The sequence below is a fragment of the Cherax quadricarinatus genome, unplaced genomic scaffold (genome assembly GCF_038502225.1).
Source record: "Cherax quadricarinatus isolate ZL_2023a unplaced genomic scaffold, ASM3850222v1 Contig126, whole genome shotgun sequence".
NCBI classification, from domain to species: Eukaryota; Metazoa; Arthropoda; class Malacostraca; order Decapoda; family Parastacidae; genus Cherax; species Cherax quadricarinatus.
In genome coordinates, this window is record NW_027195152.1 from 166,224 (window position 1) to 185,179 (window position 18,956).

At 42.1% G+C, this 18,956-nt stretch overlaps 1 protein-coding gene across 2 annotated transcripts in view; it reads left to right on the top strand.

Moving 5' to 3' along the window:
* The window catches only part of LOC128700450 (uncharacterized), a 116,007-nt gene extending 103,655 nt beyond the window's left edge, over positions 1 to 12,352 (top strand). Inside the window, exons 4-5 of one of the 2 annotated variants that reach the window (XM_070080064.1) lie at positions 19 to 210; positions 11,392 to 12,352. In XM_070080064.1, coding sequence (XP_069936165.1) covers positions 19 to 210; positions 11,392 to 11,428 — 229 coding nt within the window. In that variant the 3' untranslated portion in view covers positions 11,429 to 12,352. The remainder of the gene's footprint in view (positions 1 to 18; positions 211 to 11,391) is intronic. The other variant, XM_070080065.1, reaches the window with a different exon arrangement.
* Positions 12,353 to 18,956: the final 6,604 nt, after the last annotated feature.

The following is an 18,956-nucleotide window of genomic DNA, read 5'->3' on the forward strand; positions in this document are numbered from 1 at the left end:
GTGTGTCATAATCAACAGGTACTGTAGGATCAGGTTTGAGATGAGCACACTGACAGAGGCGGGCATGCAAGAAGTGATCCAGGGGCTGAGTGACCGCAGTGTGACAGTGAACCAAACGTTAACAATAGACACCAAGAACTCCATCGCACAGGATCTGCAGAATCAGATAAGCACGAAGTCTTTGACAACCCTCGGTTGCAATTTTACCATGTGAGTATGGCATTTGTGTCATCCAGGAAGGTAGGTGCCATCACGCTGCTTACTGGCTCATCATCCATGCATACCCAAGGTACTTCTTAATGCTGTTAAACTGCTCTTTGACATCACGCATCTCTCTCTAAGGCCTACTTTAACTGGGAAATAATCTCCCTTTCTCCTACATACTCTAACCTGAGCCTCACTATCCTCGTAAAAGCACTTAACTACTTTCAGTAACCTACCTCCTAATCCATACATATGCAACATCTGCCACATTGCTCCCCTATCCACCCTGTCATACGCCTTTTCCTAATCCATAAATGCAACGAAAACCTCTTTACCCTTATCTTAATACTGTTCACTTTTATGCTTCTCTGTAAACACTTGGGTCTACACACCCCCTACCTTTCCTGAAGCCTCAATGTTCATCGGCGATCTTGCTCTCCGTATTATTCTTAATTCTTTCAATAATAATTTTACCATATACCTTACCTGGTATACTCAACAGGTTTATTTCCCTGTAATTATTGCTCTCTTTTGTCCTTTCTGTTTTTATACAAAGAAACTGCGCATACGGCCCCCTTCAAGGCTGGCGACATTGCAGACCTGGAGAGTGTACAAAGAACTTGCAAGGCACACATAAGTACGATAAGGCACCTAAATTACTGGGAACGGTTGAAGGTCCTTGATCTGTATTCCTTCGATCGCAGGCGATTGAGATACATGATAATATACACTTGGAAGGTTCTGGAAGGATTGGTACCAAACTTGCACACGAAGATCACTCCATATGAAAGCAAAAGACTCGGCAGGAGATGCAACATTCCCTCGATGAAAAGTAGGGACGCCACGAGTACACTGAGAGACAACACAATAAGTGTCCAGAGCCCAAGACTGTTCAGTTGCCTCCCAGCGTACATAAGGGGGATTACCAATAGACCCCTGGCTGTTTTCAAGAAGGCACTGGACAGGCACCTAAAGTCAGTACCTGACCAACCGGGCTGTGGTTCGTACATCAGCTTGCGTGCGGCCAGCAGTAACAGCCTTGGTGATCAGACCGTGTTCCACCATGAGGCCTGATCTCAGATCGGGCCGCGGGGGCGTTGACCCCCGAAGCCCTCTCCAGGTAAACTCCAGGTATGCTTTTTGCCAGTCTCTAGGTACCTTCCCCTCTTTCATACATTTTATAAATGAAAGCACCAACCATTCCAAAACTATATCCCCACCTGCTTTTAACATTTCTGTCTTGATCCCATCAATCCCAACTGCTTTACTCCCTGTCATTCTACCCATTGCCTCATGCATTTCATCCCACACTTACAATTGTCTCTTCCTCACTCTTAAAAGATGTTATACCTCTCTTTCTATTGCATGAAATCATAGCTTCCCTATCTTCATCAACATTTAACAGTTCCTTGGAAATTCCCTCCATTTTCCTAGTACCTCCAGCTCTACTCTGCCATTTGTAACTACCAAATCTATTCGTTCCTTTGGCTCTCCCAATTCATAAATTTCACTTCAAAGCTTTTTCTTCTCATAACAATTTGCTAGCAGCATCTCACTCTCTCATTTGCTCTCATTTTGCATTCCTTCACCACCTCTCGTTTTCTCTCCATAAACTCCTTCCTCCTTATATCACTTCTGCTTTGTAAAAAACTTCTCATGTGCTAACTTTCCCTCATACTACTCTCTTTACCTCCTAACTCCACCAATTGCTCCTCTCCCCTCCTCCACTCACCCTCCTATATTCACTAACCTCTGATGAACACTATATTCTTAAATCTACCCCCATAACTCTTCAGCCTCAATGCCTATACTCTTACAAGCCCATCTCTCCACCTGTAGTTGCTTATATCTTACCCTAACTGCCTCCTTTAGTTTATATACCTATACTTCTCTCAGTCTTATTTTCTGATACCATTCCTCCTGCACTCCATCTAACCTTTACCCTCACTGCGGCTACAACTAAAAAATTATCTGATGTATCTATTTATCTATATATATATATATATATATGTCGTGCCGAATATGTAAAACTGGTCAATTAGCAAGAACTCATTTAAAATTAAGTCCGTTCTAAAATTTTCTCTTATACGTTTAAAGATATATTTTTTTCATTAATGTTAATATAAAAAATTTTAATTTTGCACCAAAAGAATCTTAGAAAACTTACCTAACCTTATTATAACAAGAACAATTTATTTTAGCCTAACCCAACTAAATATATTTTAGATTTGTTTACAATAATTTAATACTAAACAAACACAGTGAAATATATTTTTTTCGTTAGGTTCAGAATGATTTTGGCGAAATTATTGCATACACAAATTTTCACTTGTCCAATATGGCAAGATGAGCATTGCTATTTAAGCCAAGATCGCAAATTCTGCCTATTCGGCACGACATATATATATATATATATATATATATATATATATATATATATATATATATATATATATATATATATATATATATATATAGGGAGGTACCACCTCTAGAACTGTCCTGGGGACCCTCATCCTCAGAGAAAAGAATAAACTTGCTTCAGGTAAAACTCAAGGTTCTCCCTGAAGTTGTTGAGAATTTTCTCCTACCACCCCCTATATTTAATATATATTTTATTTAAAAACATTGACAAAACATTTACAAAAATACAATAGAAAGTAAAACAACCTAGATAACAACTCAGAGCTACATCTCGAATACTTCGTCCAGCTCCCCGGCAGTGGGCCGCATGCCCAAAATGCTGCAGGCATTTCCTCTCTGGATCACGAAACTGAGTCTCTAAAAGAGGAATCTGGTCGCCCTGTGGTCCTTGGTTTCTATGATGAGCTTTTCACCCAGCTTTTTGAAGAACTTTAGAGCGCACTTACCCTATGCTCCAAGGGTCTCCGACCCTATTGGGATGAAGTTATAACAAGGGGGAAGGTCTTCATATTTGCGGATCTTCTGGGTCTCCCTGTGGCTGGCAGCTCCACCCCCTTCAGCTATGGAGTATAGCAAGTAGGTGTTTGCCAATGTGGCAGCACAGGTGTAGTCCCAGGCAATCTGCTTTCCATCCTTCCAGGGTAACATAGTGGGTCCATCAGGACGCTTTTGACTTTCGTCAGACCTCTGCACTTGGGGTTTCCGTTGAGCTGGGCAATGGGCTGTGGCGAGGCTTCTCTTTATGTCATTGACCTCCTCATGTCTGGCATACTTTCCTTCTGTTGTGTGACACACGAGACCATGAAGTCCGAATTGATCAGCTGTCACCCTGCCACAAATACACCTATGTTCGGTGAGGATGGGGATGGCTAAGCGAAGAGCAACACCAATCCGAATGGCCTGTGGGTCGAGTCGAGTGCCCAGGGAGGAATTGGGAACAGCTAGAAGGAAATCTTCTGAGTGTGGTGCTTTCACCGCCAGGAGACAAGCTTTGTTCTTTCCTGAAGCGTTGGTGAGCATTGTGTTGGCGATTTTTTCCATGATTGGTTTGTCCCAGTGGGACTGTTTGTGCTCTCTGGGAGGAGCTGGTCTACTGGAGGAGACTGCAAGGGTGTCCCACCGCATTGCTGCTTCAGTAAACCTGGGGTCTTGAGCTCCTACCATGTCTCTCAAGCGTTTGGGGACAATCTTGGCTAATGCACTGGAAGCCAAACACGAAGACAGAAAAGCTGGTAAAGCTACATGCATTGTTTTGTGCACCCCTATACCTCCCAGTCGCATTAGGAGGGATTCCTAATCCCATTGCTGATCCTCTAGTGACAGGTTCAGGGCCTTCTTAAAGGTTGATCTCAGGTGTGCATCATATTCGTCGAGCGTTGGGTTGTCAAAAGAGGGTGCACACCTCAGGAAGCGAGTCTTGGCATAGTAAGACACCTTGTGAGGAGATACAGAGCATCATGGGCATCAAGACCGCTTATTCTCTCCTCCATTCTCATCAGGCCATTCAATTTTTCCTTGAGGACAGTGTCGATGGCCTGGTGACTCAGCGATGCTCCCAAGAGGGTACTGTTGGACGGAGTGGTAGTAGAGACGTCCGGGAGGATTATTCGCATGGCATTGATTATTTCCTGATTCGCTGTGATGATTTCACACTTTGAGGGATTGAGGATGAGTCCCAAATCTTCTGTGTTTTTACCAGTTGTAGGTCTAACAGGGACTCTTCAGTACCTGCCAGAGTGCCATCACCCAGGTACCAGATGTTGAGCTCACTGTGCAGGCTGGTAGTTCTCTGACTGCCAAGCAGAAGAGAAGTGGAGCGATTGCGTCACCCTGCTGAACACCTTCTGATGAGAGAATTTCAGGTTCTCCAAACAAAAGAATTGAGGGTTTGCTATAGCCAGCTGAAATGAAGGTAAAAAGGCTGGGGAACCAATTTGGAGCAGCCAGCAAGACATCTCTCTTCACCATATTAAAGGCATTTCTAAAATCAGATTAGACTATGGCGTTGTCTCCTGGTAGGTCCCTGATGTAGCCCATTGCCACACGAGCTGTGGCTTCACTGCCTTGAGAGACCCCAAAGCCCAGTTGGTGTGGCTGGAGTAAACTGGCAGCTTCTAGGCGAATGTTTCTTACTGCTGCTTTGGCAACAAGACAGCGAAGAGTGTTACCAACAGCAATGAGTCTGATTCCACCATCCTTCTTCTTCAAAGCACACAGTGAGGCTCCAAAGAAGAAAGGTTTAATTTCTTCTGTAATTCGCCCAGCCAGGCAGTTGTTGACGAAAGTTGTTAACTCGGTGAGAAGAATTGATGCAGATGCACCTAATACTAGATTTACCATCTCTTTGAGGTGTTATAGTCGAATTCCAGTGTAACCGCCTGCAGATCCTGCTGGAAATGACACAATCGCCTTATAGACTAATGATTCTGGCAAAATTAATTGTTCAGTGATGGGGTCTTCCTCAGGGTTGTTGTTGATGGCTATGGTGTCCCTGGTTGGATGCTTGTCTCTTAGTGCTTGGGCTGTGGTCTCATCTTTAGGGGCTACAGAGTCATCACTTGTAATTATTCTGATTTCTCCCACTGTGTTACCTTCGATTTTTTTGCTAACCTGTGCTCAAATTTTCTCGTTTTCAGTGGGACTTTTCTTGGGTCTACCTCTGTGATTATTATTATTATAATCAAGGGGGAAGCGCTAAACCCGGAAGATTATACAGCGCCTGGGGGGGGGATGTGGAAGGAATTCAGGCTTAATTCGGGGAACTGGAGCACAGATCCAATTCCCTAAATCAAGAGCCCCTCACCAACATCAAGGAACCTTCCTTGAGGGGTACCTCTGTGATTCCTGCGATGATGGGGCAGAGGGACACAATTATCTATTCTTGGGTAATTGTGTACTGCCTTGATGACTGCTGTTGTTAGCAGTTTGCCTCGTCTTTCAGGAACTGCAAGACAGACATTGCCGAACAGGATTAGGTTGTGCCATGATTTGAAAGTGCCTCGGGCTTCTAAGTTGGTGGAACCTCCAATCACCTGCTTAAGAAGGTCTGTGAATTTCCCTGCTGCATATGGGCGAACCACTTTAGGGGTGTGGGATAGGGTACTGCTAGCAGTGGATTTGAATGCCAACAGGTTATTGCAAGTGAAGAGGTTGCCATTGGAGTTGTCATCTGCCTGTGGAGGCTGTGGGCTGTTCTCTGCTGGGGGCATATGTGATCCCACACGCCCATGGTGTGCATGAATAAGGCCATCCCTGTTGTGTGCTCGAAACACTCCACACACCTGACATGTGCCTCTTCTTTCATTGTTGGGTGCACTGTTTCTGGCTTTGTGGCTGGCTGGCTGCATCATCTGTCATACCTCAAACTGTGTGGTAAGCCCGGGCTGAAGAGAAAATGGCACATGGCACATATTGCATGTGGTTCATGGTGGTGGTGGGCAGGGGGAGGAGAGAGGTCTCCCGTCCTTGTGGTGGGAGGTGGAGGAAAGGGAGATGTGGAAGATGTGTGAGGAGGCAGAGTAGGGCACTCACTCCCTCCCAGACACGTCACTTATAGTGACGTGATCTGACGTCACTATGCTTTGTGCACAGCCCCCAATATATACAACACACTGCTATACACTACACATGCTATGCGCATAGCATGTGCAGTTAGAATGATAACAAATTCTCACTATAGGCAGCACACTCCACCAATATTCAATACACTAAACCTCCTCACCATACAAAACATCCATACTTACTACTGCACCTATTACATACATAGAACACTTAACTCTGATATTAACCCTCCCCTCAAACATCTCCTTGCCAACCTCAACAGAACACATGACCATAACACAAGGCACAGATCACTCTTTGATGTTCCTCGTGTCCATCTCACACTATGTAAAAACTCAATGCACATAAAAGGCCCTAAAATCTGGAATTCATTACCTGTAAATATAAAAGAAACACTACCTGTTTATAAATTCAAGTCTCTTCTCAAAGATCACTTACTCACCCAAAACCAAATAAATACTGAATAACTGAACCTTATAAATTGTATATCTTAAATGTTTCTCACAATTATATCACATAAATGTTAAACCTAAAACCCAATCTAACTTTATTATTTTTTAAATACACTACCTAACAGAATACTCCATTCTACTGAATGTACAACAATGCATACAACCATATGACCTGTCTTTGTAATACTCACTTGTGCTTTATAGTAACCTGTTTACATTAATGTTTTATCACTGATTTCATCATTGCTTAGTTAATCTTAAGTTAATTTTAAGCCAGCCCGTAATGCTATGCATAGTATAAGTGGCTTTGGCATACTGCTCTTACCTGTATTTGTTGTACCTCTGTATGTGTGCTCAAATTTTTAAATAAATAAATAAATAAATAAATAACTAAATACCATGATCATGCTAAGCACATACTATGCACTATGATTACGCACTGTGCGCTGCAGGATTTTTTTTTATACTGTGCACACAGTATTTACGTGTTTACACGGTCGCTCTTACGTGCTAGAACTTTAATTTGTGCCATCAATCCTATACGATACATCCCTCTAGCTCCTGGAACCAATCTTGGGCGGGAAATATTATATACTGAGTCAAAAAAGGAGAATTAGTGTGCACTACCTAGCAGAGTTTACTGCCAGAGGGGAATCATAGGCCTAGTGTTCCGTGTGCAAAATAATAATAATAGAACTTTCTTTGTTAGAGGAAAGAAAGTCTCCCTGATAACATTGTGTATACATAGTGTATAGTGTATACAACAGTGGCTCCCTAGTATATAGATGATAAAGGCTAAAGTGTCATTTGAAAACAGGTGAATTTGTAAATGAAGTGATAAGCCTATAGAGGCAGGTGCCAGAAGTCGCCAGAATCTTACCACAGTGGTCAGCTGTTTTAATAATCTTCCTGGCCTGCTAGTGTACTCGCACATAATCTAGTGATACCAGTGAATAGCAGAATACAGTGTTGTAGTAGCAACTAACCAGTATTATAATGGTACTTAGTGGAGTGGAGTGACTTTCATTAGTTTCTTTTTTCTTGAAATACCAGACATATACTGTGAATTTCATATAACCTGTAGTTACCAGCGGTCGAATATACACAACGAGAAGCAATTATTACTACAGAAAAAGCGTCCTTCCTCCAAAATTTCCACCAGTCAACTATAGTGATAATATAGCATTTATTGTGGTGGAGACGAAAAAAAAAAACTAGAAAAGCTAGATACAGCGATTGATAAACAAGGGTTGAGGCTCGACCGTTCATCATTGTAGGAGCTGCCAGAAATCACCGGTTCTTCAACATGCAAGTTATACTTTTGTATCAATCAAATCACATATTACTCGGGTAGAAAATTTCAAGTAGATCCTTCATGTGTTAGCCCAAATCACCAACCAGTACGTTTTAAATAAGTGACCCACTGATCAGATCAGATCGACTGGTCCGAACCCTTGACTGGTCCGAACCCTTGACTGGTCCGAACCCTTGACTGGTCCGAACCCTTGACTGGTCCGAACCCTTGACTGGTTACAAACGGATTCATTGGACAATAAAGCAGACTGTAAACGGATGGGGTTGTAGGCGCCCTTATCAAACACAAACAATAAATATAAATCAGGAACGTACACGGTAAGCTGTCCAATATACAAGTACAGTTAGAAATAGAAATACAAGTAGCTAGAGCTTCATTTAAGGAGGTTATTAATAGAGTATTCAAGAGGTTGCTAGTAGAATTACAGTAAATCAACCATTCAAATCATTATGAAGCTGTGTGTAGTCTGCAGTCAATCAAACAAACCGGCTTCCACATGGATAAATTGTCATTTTTTGTGGAAATTGGTGTCACGTACCTTGTGCAGATATCCAATAACTATCTAAAAGCAGTATTAAAACAGGGAAGTGTTTTTGGGTATGCCCAAATGAGATAAATTTGTGAACTAAAACAACAAGGGTATTAAAAGAGGATAACATCAAAGTTGCTTTCATAGACAACCTGGAAGCTTTCTACAACAGATGGGAACATAAAAAGTCTGGGCTGAATGGTACTGCCCTTGATACTGGCCATGTAGTCAGAAACTGTAAGGCTGGAGGTGATGTCCTGGTAGTCAGTAAATGCGGGGCTGATAGTGCTGTCCTGGGAGACAGTAATGGTGAAGCTGGAGGTGCTGTCCTGGGAGACAGTAATGGTGAAGCTGGAGGTGCTGTCCTGGGAGACAGTAATGGTGAAGCTGGAGGTGCTGTCCTGGGAGACAGTAATGGTGAAGCTGGAGATGCTGTCCTGGGAGACAGTAATGGTGAAGCTGGAGGTGTTGTCCTGGGAGACAGTAATGGTGAAGCTGGAGGTGTTGTCCTGGGAGACAGTAATGGTGAAGCTGGAGGTGCTGTCCTGGGAGACAGTAATGGTGAAGCTGGAGGTGCTGTCCTGGGAGACAGTAATGGTGAAGCTGGAGGTGCTGTCCTGGGAGACAGTAATGGTGAAGCTGGAGGTGCTGTCCTGGGAGACAGTAATGGTGAAGGAGTGAGGAAGAGCCAGTTGTGAGTGTGGGGGAAGTTCGTGAGGCAGTAGGTAAAATGAAAGAGGGTAAGGCAGCCGGGATTGATGGGATAAAGATAGAAATGTTAAAAGCAGGTGGGGATATAGTTTTGGAGTTGTTGGTGCAATTATTTAATAAATGTATGGAAGAGGGTAAGATACCTAGGGATTGGCAGAGAGCATGCATAGTTCCTTTGTATAAAGGCAAAGGGGATAAAAGAGAGTGCAAAAATTATAGGGGGATAAGTCTGCTGAGTATACCTGGTAAAGTGTATGGTAGAGTTATTATTGAAAGAATTAAGAGTAAGACGGAGAATAGGATAGCAGATGAACAAGGAGGCTTTAGGAAAGGTAGGGGGTGTGTGGACCAGGTGTTTACAGTGAAACATATAAGTGAACAGTATTTAGATAAGGCTAAAGAGGTCTTTGTGGCATTTATGGATTTGGAAAAGGCGTATGACAGGGTGGATAGGGGGGCAATGTGGCAGATGTTGCAAGTGTATGGTGTAGGAGGTAGGTTACTGTAAGCAGTGAAGAGTTTTTACGAGGATAGTGAGGCTCAAGTTAGAGTATGTAGGAAAGAGGGAAATTATTTCCCAGTAAAAGTAGGCCTTAGACAAGGATGTGTGATGTCACCGTGGTTGTTTAATATATTTATAGATGGGGTTGTAAGAGAAGTAAATGCGAGGGTCTTGACAAGAGGCGTGGAGTTAAAAGATAAAGAATCACACACAAAGTGGGAGTTGTCACAGCTGCTCTTTGCTGATGACACTGTGCTCTTGGGAGATTCTGAAGAGAAGTTGCAGAGATTGGTGGATGAATTTGGTAGGGTGTGCAAAAGAAGAAAATTAAAGGTGAATACAGGAAAGAGTAAGGTTATGAGGATAACAAAAAGATTAGGTGATGAAAGATTGAATATCAGATTGGAGGGAGAGAGCATGGAGGAGGTGAATGTATTCAGATATTTGGGAGTGGTCGTGTCAGCGGATGGGTCTATGAAAGATGAGGTGAATCATAGAATTGATGAGGGAAAAAGAGTGAGTGGTGCACTTAGGAGTCTGTGGAGACAAAGAACTTTGTCCTTGGAGGCAAAGAGGGGAATGTATGAGAGTATAGTTTTACCAACGCTCTTATATGGGTGTGAAACGTGGGTGATGAATGTTGCAGCGAGGAGAAGGCTGGAGGCAGTGGAGATGTCATGTCTGAGGGCAATGTGTGGTGTGAATATAATGCAGAGAATTCGTAGTTTGGAAGTTAGGAGGAGGTGCGGGATTACCAAAACTGTTGTCCAGAGGGCTGAGGAAGGGTTGTTGAGGTGGTTCGGACATGTAGAGAGAATGGAGCGAAACAGAATGACTTCAAGAGTGTATCAGTCTGTAGTGGAAGGAAGGCGGGGTAGGGGTCGGCGTAGGAAAGGTTGGAGAGAGGGGGTAAAGGAGGTTTTGTGTGCGAGGGGCTTGGACTTCCAGCAGGTATCCATGAGCGTGTTTGATAGGAGTGAATGGAGACAAATGGTTTTTAATACTTGACGTGCTGTTGGAGTGTGAGCAAAGTAACATTTATGAAGGGGTTCAGGGAAACCGGCAGGCCAGACTTGAGTCCTGGAGATGGGAAGTACAGTGCCTGCACTCTGAAGGAGGGGTGTTAATGTTGCAGTTTAAAAACTGTAGTGTAAAGCACCCTTCTGGCAAGACAGTGATGGAGTGATATATATATATATATATATATATATATATATATATATATATATATATATATATATATATATATATATATATATATATATATATATATAGGTAGCTACTATGTTTGATTTGCCTCTTTGCCTATGGCCAGTAGTTAGTAGTTACTTTATTAATCCTTCAGAAAGCAAGTACTGTAGCTTTTATATTTATGCTGCAGAAGGTTGGAAACTACTACATTTACTTTTAATAAGGCTGTTAGAACTATATTTAGCCTCCAGTAAGGTAAATATAGTCCTAAATTTACCCTGCTGAAGGTAGATATCTAATATTTTTACGTAGCAGATGGCAGATGTTACTATATTTTTCTTATTTCCTACATAAGAATGTTCAGTTCATTTTTATGAGTGTCACTTACCCTCTTTTATTTGCTTGTTTCTTGGAGTGAATGGGGACATATGTTAAATGCTATTTAGGTATTTTTTTTTTTAGTTAGCTCTTCTGTATTTACGAGTAATTTTTATTTTTTCAGATATGACCAAGGATTTTTTGCTGAGAAAACGTCTTAAATCGATGTCTGAAAAATCTGTCTAGGTCAGCGTAGCCTGGAAATTGTATCCTGAGCACGGAGTCTGGGAAATTTGTCTATACCTTTATTAGTGTTATTATATTCATTGAGAAGCACTAAACCCACAGGGGATGCACAGCTCATTCAGATCAGGAAGCATACAATAATTTGCCGAGATCAGAGACCTGGATAACTTGCTGAGGCCATGAGGCCCTCATATGTTCTCATCTATATATAGTGTGTTACATTGTCTACATTTATTTATAAAACTAATGATAAAAATATCAATTACCTGTTTTCTTCAACCGCCATGTCAATTTCTAGATTTCTGTATGACATAAACTAGCACTATTCTAGTTTAGGTTGGGACCAAATCCCTGGACCCATTATGTGCCTCTATAATCTTTTGATTACTACCCACACCATGGATATGGGGTGTATAATAAAGTTGTTTTTTTCTTATCTACTATGAAAGTAGATATTACATAAGACAATAACTGTTATTGATGGCTGGCCATTATTAGCCAAATTACTTCAAAAAGACTTGAAAAATAAAATAAATCGAGTATTGTGGCAGTCTGGGAGAGAGGAGGCTCCCACGTCATAGTGCAGAAGAAGATTATGTTGGTTCCTTGGTCCGGCTGACCTATTTATATAGACCTTGGCTTTTCTGTAGAAATATAAAAGCTTAAAATACTTCGGTGTTAGACTAGTGTGGGTCGCATCCTGGGGCAAAACTACCCTAATTTGCCCAAAATGCTCTGCATAACAAGGAGGTTTCTATAGAGTAGTAGTAGTATGTCACTGATGTCAGGTAGGCCTGTGTACCTTGTACATGTACTTGTAGTAAATAAAGATATTATTGTAATAAAGTTGGTAGAATTACCGACAATATGTAAAGTAAAAGGACACAAGTGCAACTAATGTGACATTTATTGTGGCAACGTTTCGCTCTCCAGGAGCTTGATAAAGTTCCTGGAGAGCGAAACGTTGCCACAATAAATGCCACATTAGTTGCACTTGTGCCCTTTTACTTTACAAAGATATTATTATATTGTTATACAGAGCATTCCGGGCATATTAGGTCAATATTTGTCCCAGGATGCGACCCACACATATTAGGTCAATATTTGTCCCAGGATGCGACCCACACATATTAGGTCAATATTTGTCCCAGGATGCGACCCACACATATTAGGTCAATATTTGTCCCAGGATGCGACCCACACATATTAGGTCAATATTTGTCCCAGGATGCGACCCACACATATTAGGTCAATATTTGTCCCAGGATGCGACCCACACATATTAGGTCAATATTTGTCCCAGGATGCGACCCACACATATTAGGTCAATATTTGTCCCAGGATGCGACCCACACAATTACACTAACACCCAGTTAGCCATTTTAGTAATGGGTGAGCAAGGACAGCAGGTGTTTTAAGGAAACACGTTCTAATGTTTTCCAGCCGTACACTGAGGTCGATTCCGAGACCTCAGTATGTGAGCTGAGTGCACTAGCAACTGAGCTTTGGCACCAAATCAACCATATTCTACATGAAACAAGCTGGGAAGATATCTTAAACAACACGGATAAAAACCTTTGGCACTTGACGTATGCTTAAGGCACATTTCTTTAAGTAAACTAGAAAGAGAGAGATGCTCACTCTACACTCTAGCACGTTAAGAGACCATACAATAAGTGTCAGGGGCCCGAGACTGTTCAACTGCCTCCCAGCACACATAAGGGGGATTACCAACAGACCCCTGGCAGTCTTCAAGCTGGCACTGGACAAGCACCTAAAGTCAGTTCCGGATCAGCCGGGCTGTGGCTCGTACGTTGGTTTGCGTGCAGCCAGCAGCAACAGCCTGGTTGATCAAGCTCTGATCCACCAGGAGGCCTGGTCACAGACCGGGCCGCGGGGGCGTTGAACCCCGGAACTCTCTCCAGGTAAACTCCAGGTAAACAGGCCAAGGCAAAGAATCACAGAGCTGCTGAAAGGGGCCAGTATATCTGAAATACATTATTATTATTATAATCAAAGGGGAAGCGCTAAACCCGTAGGATTATACAGCGCCCGGAGGGGGGATGTGGAAGGCATTCAGGCTTAATTCGGGGAACGGGAGCACAGTTCCAATTCCCTAAATCAAGAGCCCCTCACCAACATCAAGGAACCTTCCATGAGGGGATCTGAAATACAAATTTAAGCATTAGGAATCTTACAGGAGCCAAAAAACATAGGAAGAACTTAAAGCCAAAGATAAAATTTAAAAAATATAAGTATTTCTTTTCTTATGCCAAATTTTGTGCAAAAACCGCATCCATTATTGAACCCCTACTTAAACGAGATGGGATTTACAAAGATGACAGCAAAGAAATGAGCGAGATACTGAAGACGCAAAATGATTCAGTGTTTAGTGAGCCATTAATCAGACTAAAGACACGATAAAGAAGAGTTACACTTTGAGGATGTTTTGGAATTTGGAGAAGTAGAGGGGCGAAGGGGAGGTGCTGTTGTGTGAGGTCTTGTAGACTTAGAAACTTGTGAACAAGAAGATGAAAATTTGAGAATAGTATGAGGTGACGAGGTGAGGACCTCGGAATCTAGGACTGCAAAAGAGTTAGATATGGAGGTGACTGTAGAAGGTGTGACTGCAGGGAAGACCGAAGGAGTTGGGATCCCAGACGTTGCAGGCCTCTTAACTTGAGAATAAGAAATATGGGGAGGTCTCCCCTGGAGGCATAGATGAGCGACTGCCATGGCATAAGTAAAGCCTTCTGCTTCTTTGAGACAACGGCATATTAAAGGCATATTCCCTTAAGGAAAAGGAGAAGATGTAAACTAGAAAGAGAAAGGCACTCCCTACACAGGCGAAGGCAATGAATAACAAAACAGCTACAAGAGGCCAACATATCTACAGTATGTAGGGAGACAATGGTAAGAGAAATAGCAAACAGCAAACTAAGGCTAAAGGAACCTTACAGTCAAGAAACACGGGAAGAACTAAAAGTCATAAATGAAATTGAAAGAAATTCAAAGTATTTCTTTTCTTATGCCAAATCAAAGTCGAGAACAACATCCAGTAATGAACCCCTACTTAAAGGGATGGGTCCTACACAGATGATCGCAAGGAAATGAGTGAGCTACTCAAGTCCCAGTATGACTCGGTTTTTAGCCAGCGGCTAACCGGACTGTGAGTCGAAGACCTAAATGAATTTAGGAGAGAGACACAAAATTTGGAAGACAAATGACGCCAAATGACTTCGAAAAGGCGATAAATGACATGCCCATGACCTCTGCCCCAGGCCCAGACTCATGGAACTCCTTGTTCATCAAGAACTGCAAGAAGCCACTATCATGTGCATTTAACATCCTATGGAGAGGAAGCATGAACAATGGGATCGTCCCACAGTTACTAAAAACAACAGACATAGCCCCACTCCACAAAGGGGGCAGTAAAGCAATAGCAAAGAACTACAGACCGATAGTGCTAACATCCCATAGCATAAAAATCTTTGAAAGGGTTCTAAGAAATAAGATCACCACCCATCTAGATACACATCAATCACTCAACCTAGGACAGCATGGATTTAGAGCAGGTCACTCCTATCTGCCCAAACTACTGGACCACTACAACAAGGTCCTGGATGCTCTAAAAGAAAACAGAATGCAGATGTAATATACACAGACTTTGCAAAAGCCTTTGACAAGTGTGACCATGGTGTAATAGCGCACTAAATGCATGATAAAGGAATAACAGGAAAAGTTGGATCCATAATTTCCTAACACATAGAACACAAAGAGTAGTAGTCAACAGAGTAAAGTCTGAGGTGGCTATTGTGAAAAGCTCTGTTCCATAAGGCACAGTACTGGCTCCCATCTTTTACCTCATCCTCATATTGGACATAGACAGGGATATAAGCCACAGTGCCATGTCTTCCTTTGCAAGATAACACCCAAATTTGCATGACAGTGTCTTCCATTGAAGACTCTGCAAGAGTTCAGGCAGACATCAATCAAATCTTTAATTGGGCTGCAAAAAACAATATGAAATTCAATGATGAGAAATTTCAATTACTCTGATATGGAAAACGTGAGGAAATTAAAACTTCATCGGATTATAAAACAAATTCTAACCACACGATAGAGCAAAAAACTAATGTCAAAGACCTGGGAGTGATCATGTCAGAGGATCTCACCTTCAGCAACTGTTTGAAAAATGACAGAATGGATAATGAGAACCTTCAAAACCAGGGATGCCAAACTCAAGATGACACTCTTCAGGTCGCTTGTTCTATCTAGGCTGGAATATTGTTACACACTAAGACCACCTTTCAGGGCATATATTATTATTATAATCAAAGAAGAAGCGCTAAGCCACAATTCAGGGCATGTAAAACTACTGACCTAGAAAATGTACAGAGACCCTTCACGGCACACAATTGCGATAAAACACCTAAATTACTGGGAACGCTTAAAGTTCCTCAACCTGTACTCCCTAGAATGCATGCGGGAGAGATACAGTTGGAAAATCCTACAAGGATTAGTACCAAACTTGCACACGAAAATCACTCCCTATGATAGCATAAGAGTTGACAGATGGTGCAACATCCCCACAATGAAAAGCAGGGTGCCACTAGCAGGATAAGAGACAACACAATAAGTGTCAGGGGCCCCAAGACTGTCAGTAGACCCCTGGCTGTCTTCAAGAAGGTGCTGGATAGGCACTTAATGTCAGTACTGACCAGCCGGGCTGTGGTTTGTATGTCGAGTTGCGTGTGGCCAACAGTAACAGCCTGGCTGATGAGGCACTGATCCACCATGAGGCCTGGTCACAGACCAGGCCGCGAGGGCGTTGACCCCCGAAGCCCTCTCCAGGTATACTCCAGGTACGTATACATAAGCTATAGCCAAGTTATCAAGTTTGAGTCATAACCAAATATTATATGAGCGCACCTCAGCTGCCATGGCTTAAGCTAGTGTGCCATTGTTCACAAGTCACTGTGGACGGTTCCACACATACATTCGATTCAATTTGTATTATTCCATTGTTTTTAGTGCTTGTAACTGCTAAATAAGTCATCATGGGCCCCAAGAAAGCTTCTAGTGCCAACCCTGTGGTAAAAACGGTGAGGTGTACAATTGAATTGAAGAGATAATCACAAAGTATGAAAGTGGAGTGCGTGGCTCCGAGCTGGCCTGGTTGCACTACAAACCCAAATCAACCATCACTACTATCTTGGTCAAGAGAAAGGCAATCAAGGAAGCTGTTGTTGCAAAAGGAGCAAGTATACTTAAAAAACAGAGATCGCAAATACTCGAAGATGTGGAGAGACTGTTATTGGTGTGGATCAACAACAAACAATTATCAGGAGAAAGTGTTTCACAGACAATCATATGTGAAAAGGCAAGGTAGCTGCTTGACGATTTAATTAAAAAAATGCCTGGAACTAGTGGTGATGTAGTGAATTTAAGGCCAGCAAAGGCTGGTTTGAGAGATTTAAGAATCGTAGTGGCATACACAGTGTGATAAGGCATGGTGAGGCAGCTGAAAAATATGTGCTTAGACACTGAAAAATTAAAACCCCAACAAGTGTTTAATTGTGACGAAACAGTCCTGTTTTGGAAGAAAATGGCAAACAGGACTTAAATTACACAGGAGGAAAAAAGCACTGCTAGGACATAAGCCTATGAAAGACAGGCTAACTCTAATGTTTTGTAGTAATGCTAGTGGGGATTGCAAAGGGAAGCCTTTACTGGTGTATCACTCTGAAACTCCCAGTGTGTTCAAGAAAAACAGTGTCATCAAGGCTAATTTATGTGTGATGTAGAAGGCAAACAGTAAGGCATGGGTCACTAGGGACATTTTCCATGATTGGTTTTATGTGTTTGGCCCCACTGTGAAAAAATATCTCCTGGAAAATAAATTGGACTTCAAGTGCCTCTTGGTATTAGATAATGCTCCTGCTCATCCTCCAGACTTGCCAGAGCGAATTGCGGGGGAGTTGAGCTTCATCAAAGTGAAGTTTTTGCCTCCTAATACCACTCCTCTCCTCCAGCCCATGGACCAGTAGGTCATTTCAAATTTCAAAAAGCTGTACACCAAAGCAGAGTTTCAAAAGTGCTTTGAAGTGACCTCAGACACTAAATTAACCCTAAGAGAGTTTTTGAAAGATCTCTTTAGTATCCTCAGTTGCATAAATCTTAGATGGTAAGGCTTAGGAGGGAGTGACTTGCAGGACTTTAAGGGATTTTGAATGGTTTGGGGCTAACCCTGAGGAGCCTATACTAGTTGTGGAATCTATTGTGTCACTGGGGAAGTCCATGGGGTTGGAGGTTAGTGGGGAGAATGTGGAAGAGTTGGTGGAGGACGATGATGAAGAACTAACCAATGATGAGCTGCAAGACCATCTGTAACAACAAGAGATCACAACTGAGGAAATTGCTTAAGAGGAGGGGAAAGAGAGATGGAGGAAGTTGCCTTCTTCAACGATTAAGGACATTTGTACAATGTGGACAAAGGTGCAAGCTTTTATGGAAGAACATCACCCTGACACAGCTACTGCAAGCCGTGCTGGTGACTTTTATAATGACAATGTTGTGGCCCATTTTAGGAAAATCTTAAGATACAGATACAGAGCTCTACGGACAGATTTTTGGTGCAACATAGGTCCAGTGACTGTCAAGTTGTTCCCAGTGGCATTAAAAAAAGGGAAGTAACCCCAGAAAAGAATTTGGTACCTAAAATACTTATGGAATGGGATTACCCCTCCAAACAATAATACACCTCCATCATCTCCTCTCCTCCCATCTCATCACTCATCAATAAATCTTCAATAAAGGTCAGTGTCATTTATTCTTCATGTAGTATGTATTCTGCAGGTACTGTAGTATTTATTCGTCATGTATCATTGTTTTCTGTGTAGGAAATTGTATATTTCATGTGAAAAAAAATTTAATACTTTTGGGTGTTTGGAATGGATTAATTGGATTTCCATTATTTCTTATGGGGAAAATTAATTCGGTTAACGATAAAATTTGTTAATTAAGGACAAGCTCTCTGGAACGGAATAAAATTACCCGAGGATCCACTGTACCTCCAAGTTGTGTCATATGCCTTCTCAAGGACAAATAAGATGGCGATAACTGAGTGGTTATTGGCAAAGGCATTACGAACATACGTATCCAAGCATAGTAAGGGGTCAATTGTAGGACAACCCTTATGAAAGCCATATTGACTATGGGAGAGATTATTGTCTCTCTTTAAATACCACATAAAATATCGATTTACCAGACTCTCCATCACCTTGCATACTGCACTGGTAGGAGCAATCTGACGATAGTGTGAAGTATCATGTCCCAAAGTACCTGGTTTATGAAAAGGCAGATTTCCACAGCTGGGGAACAACTCCATGCCACCAAATAAGACTGAAAAGACATACGAGGACTGCAAGGGCCGTCGGATGCAAATGCTGAATAATATAAATATGAATTCCATCAGGCCCAGCTGCCGATGATTGGCAAGCA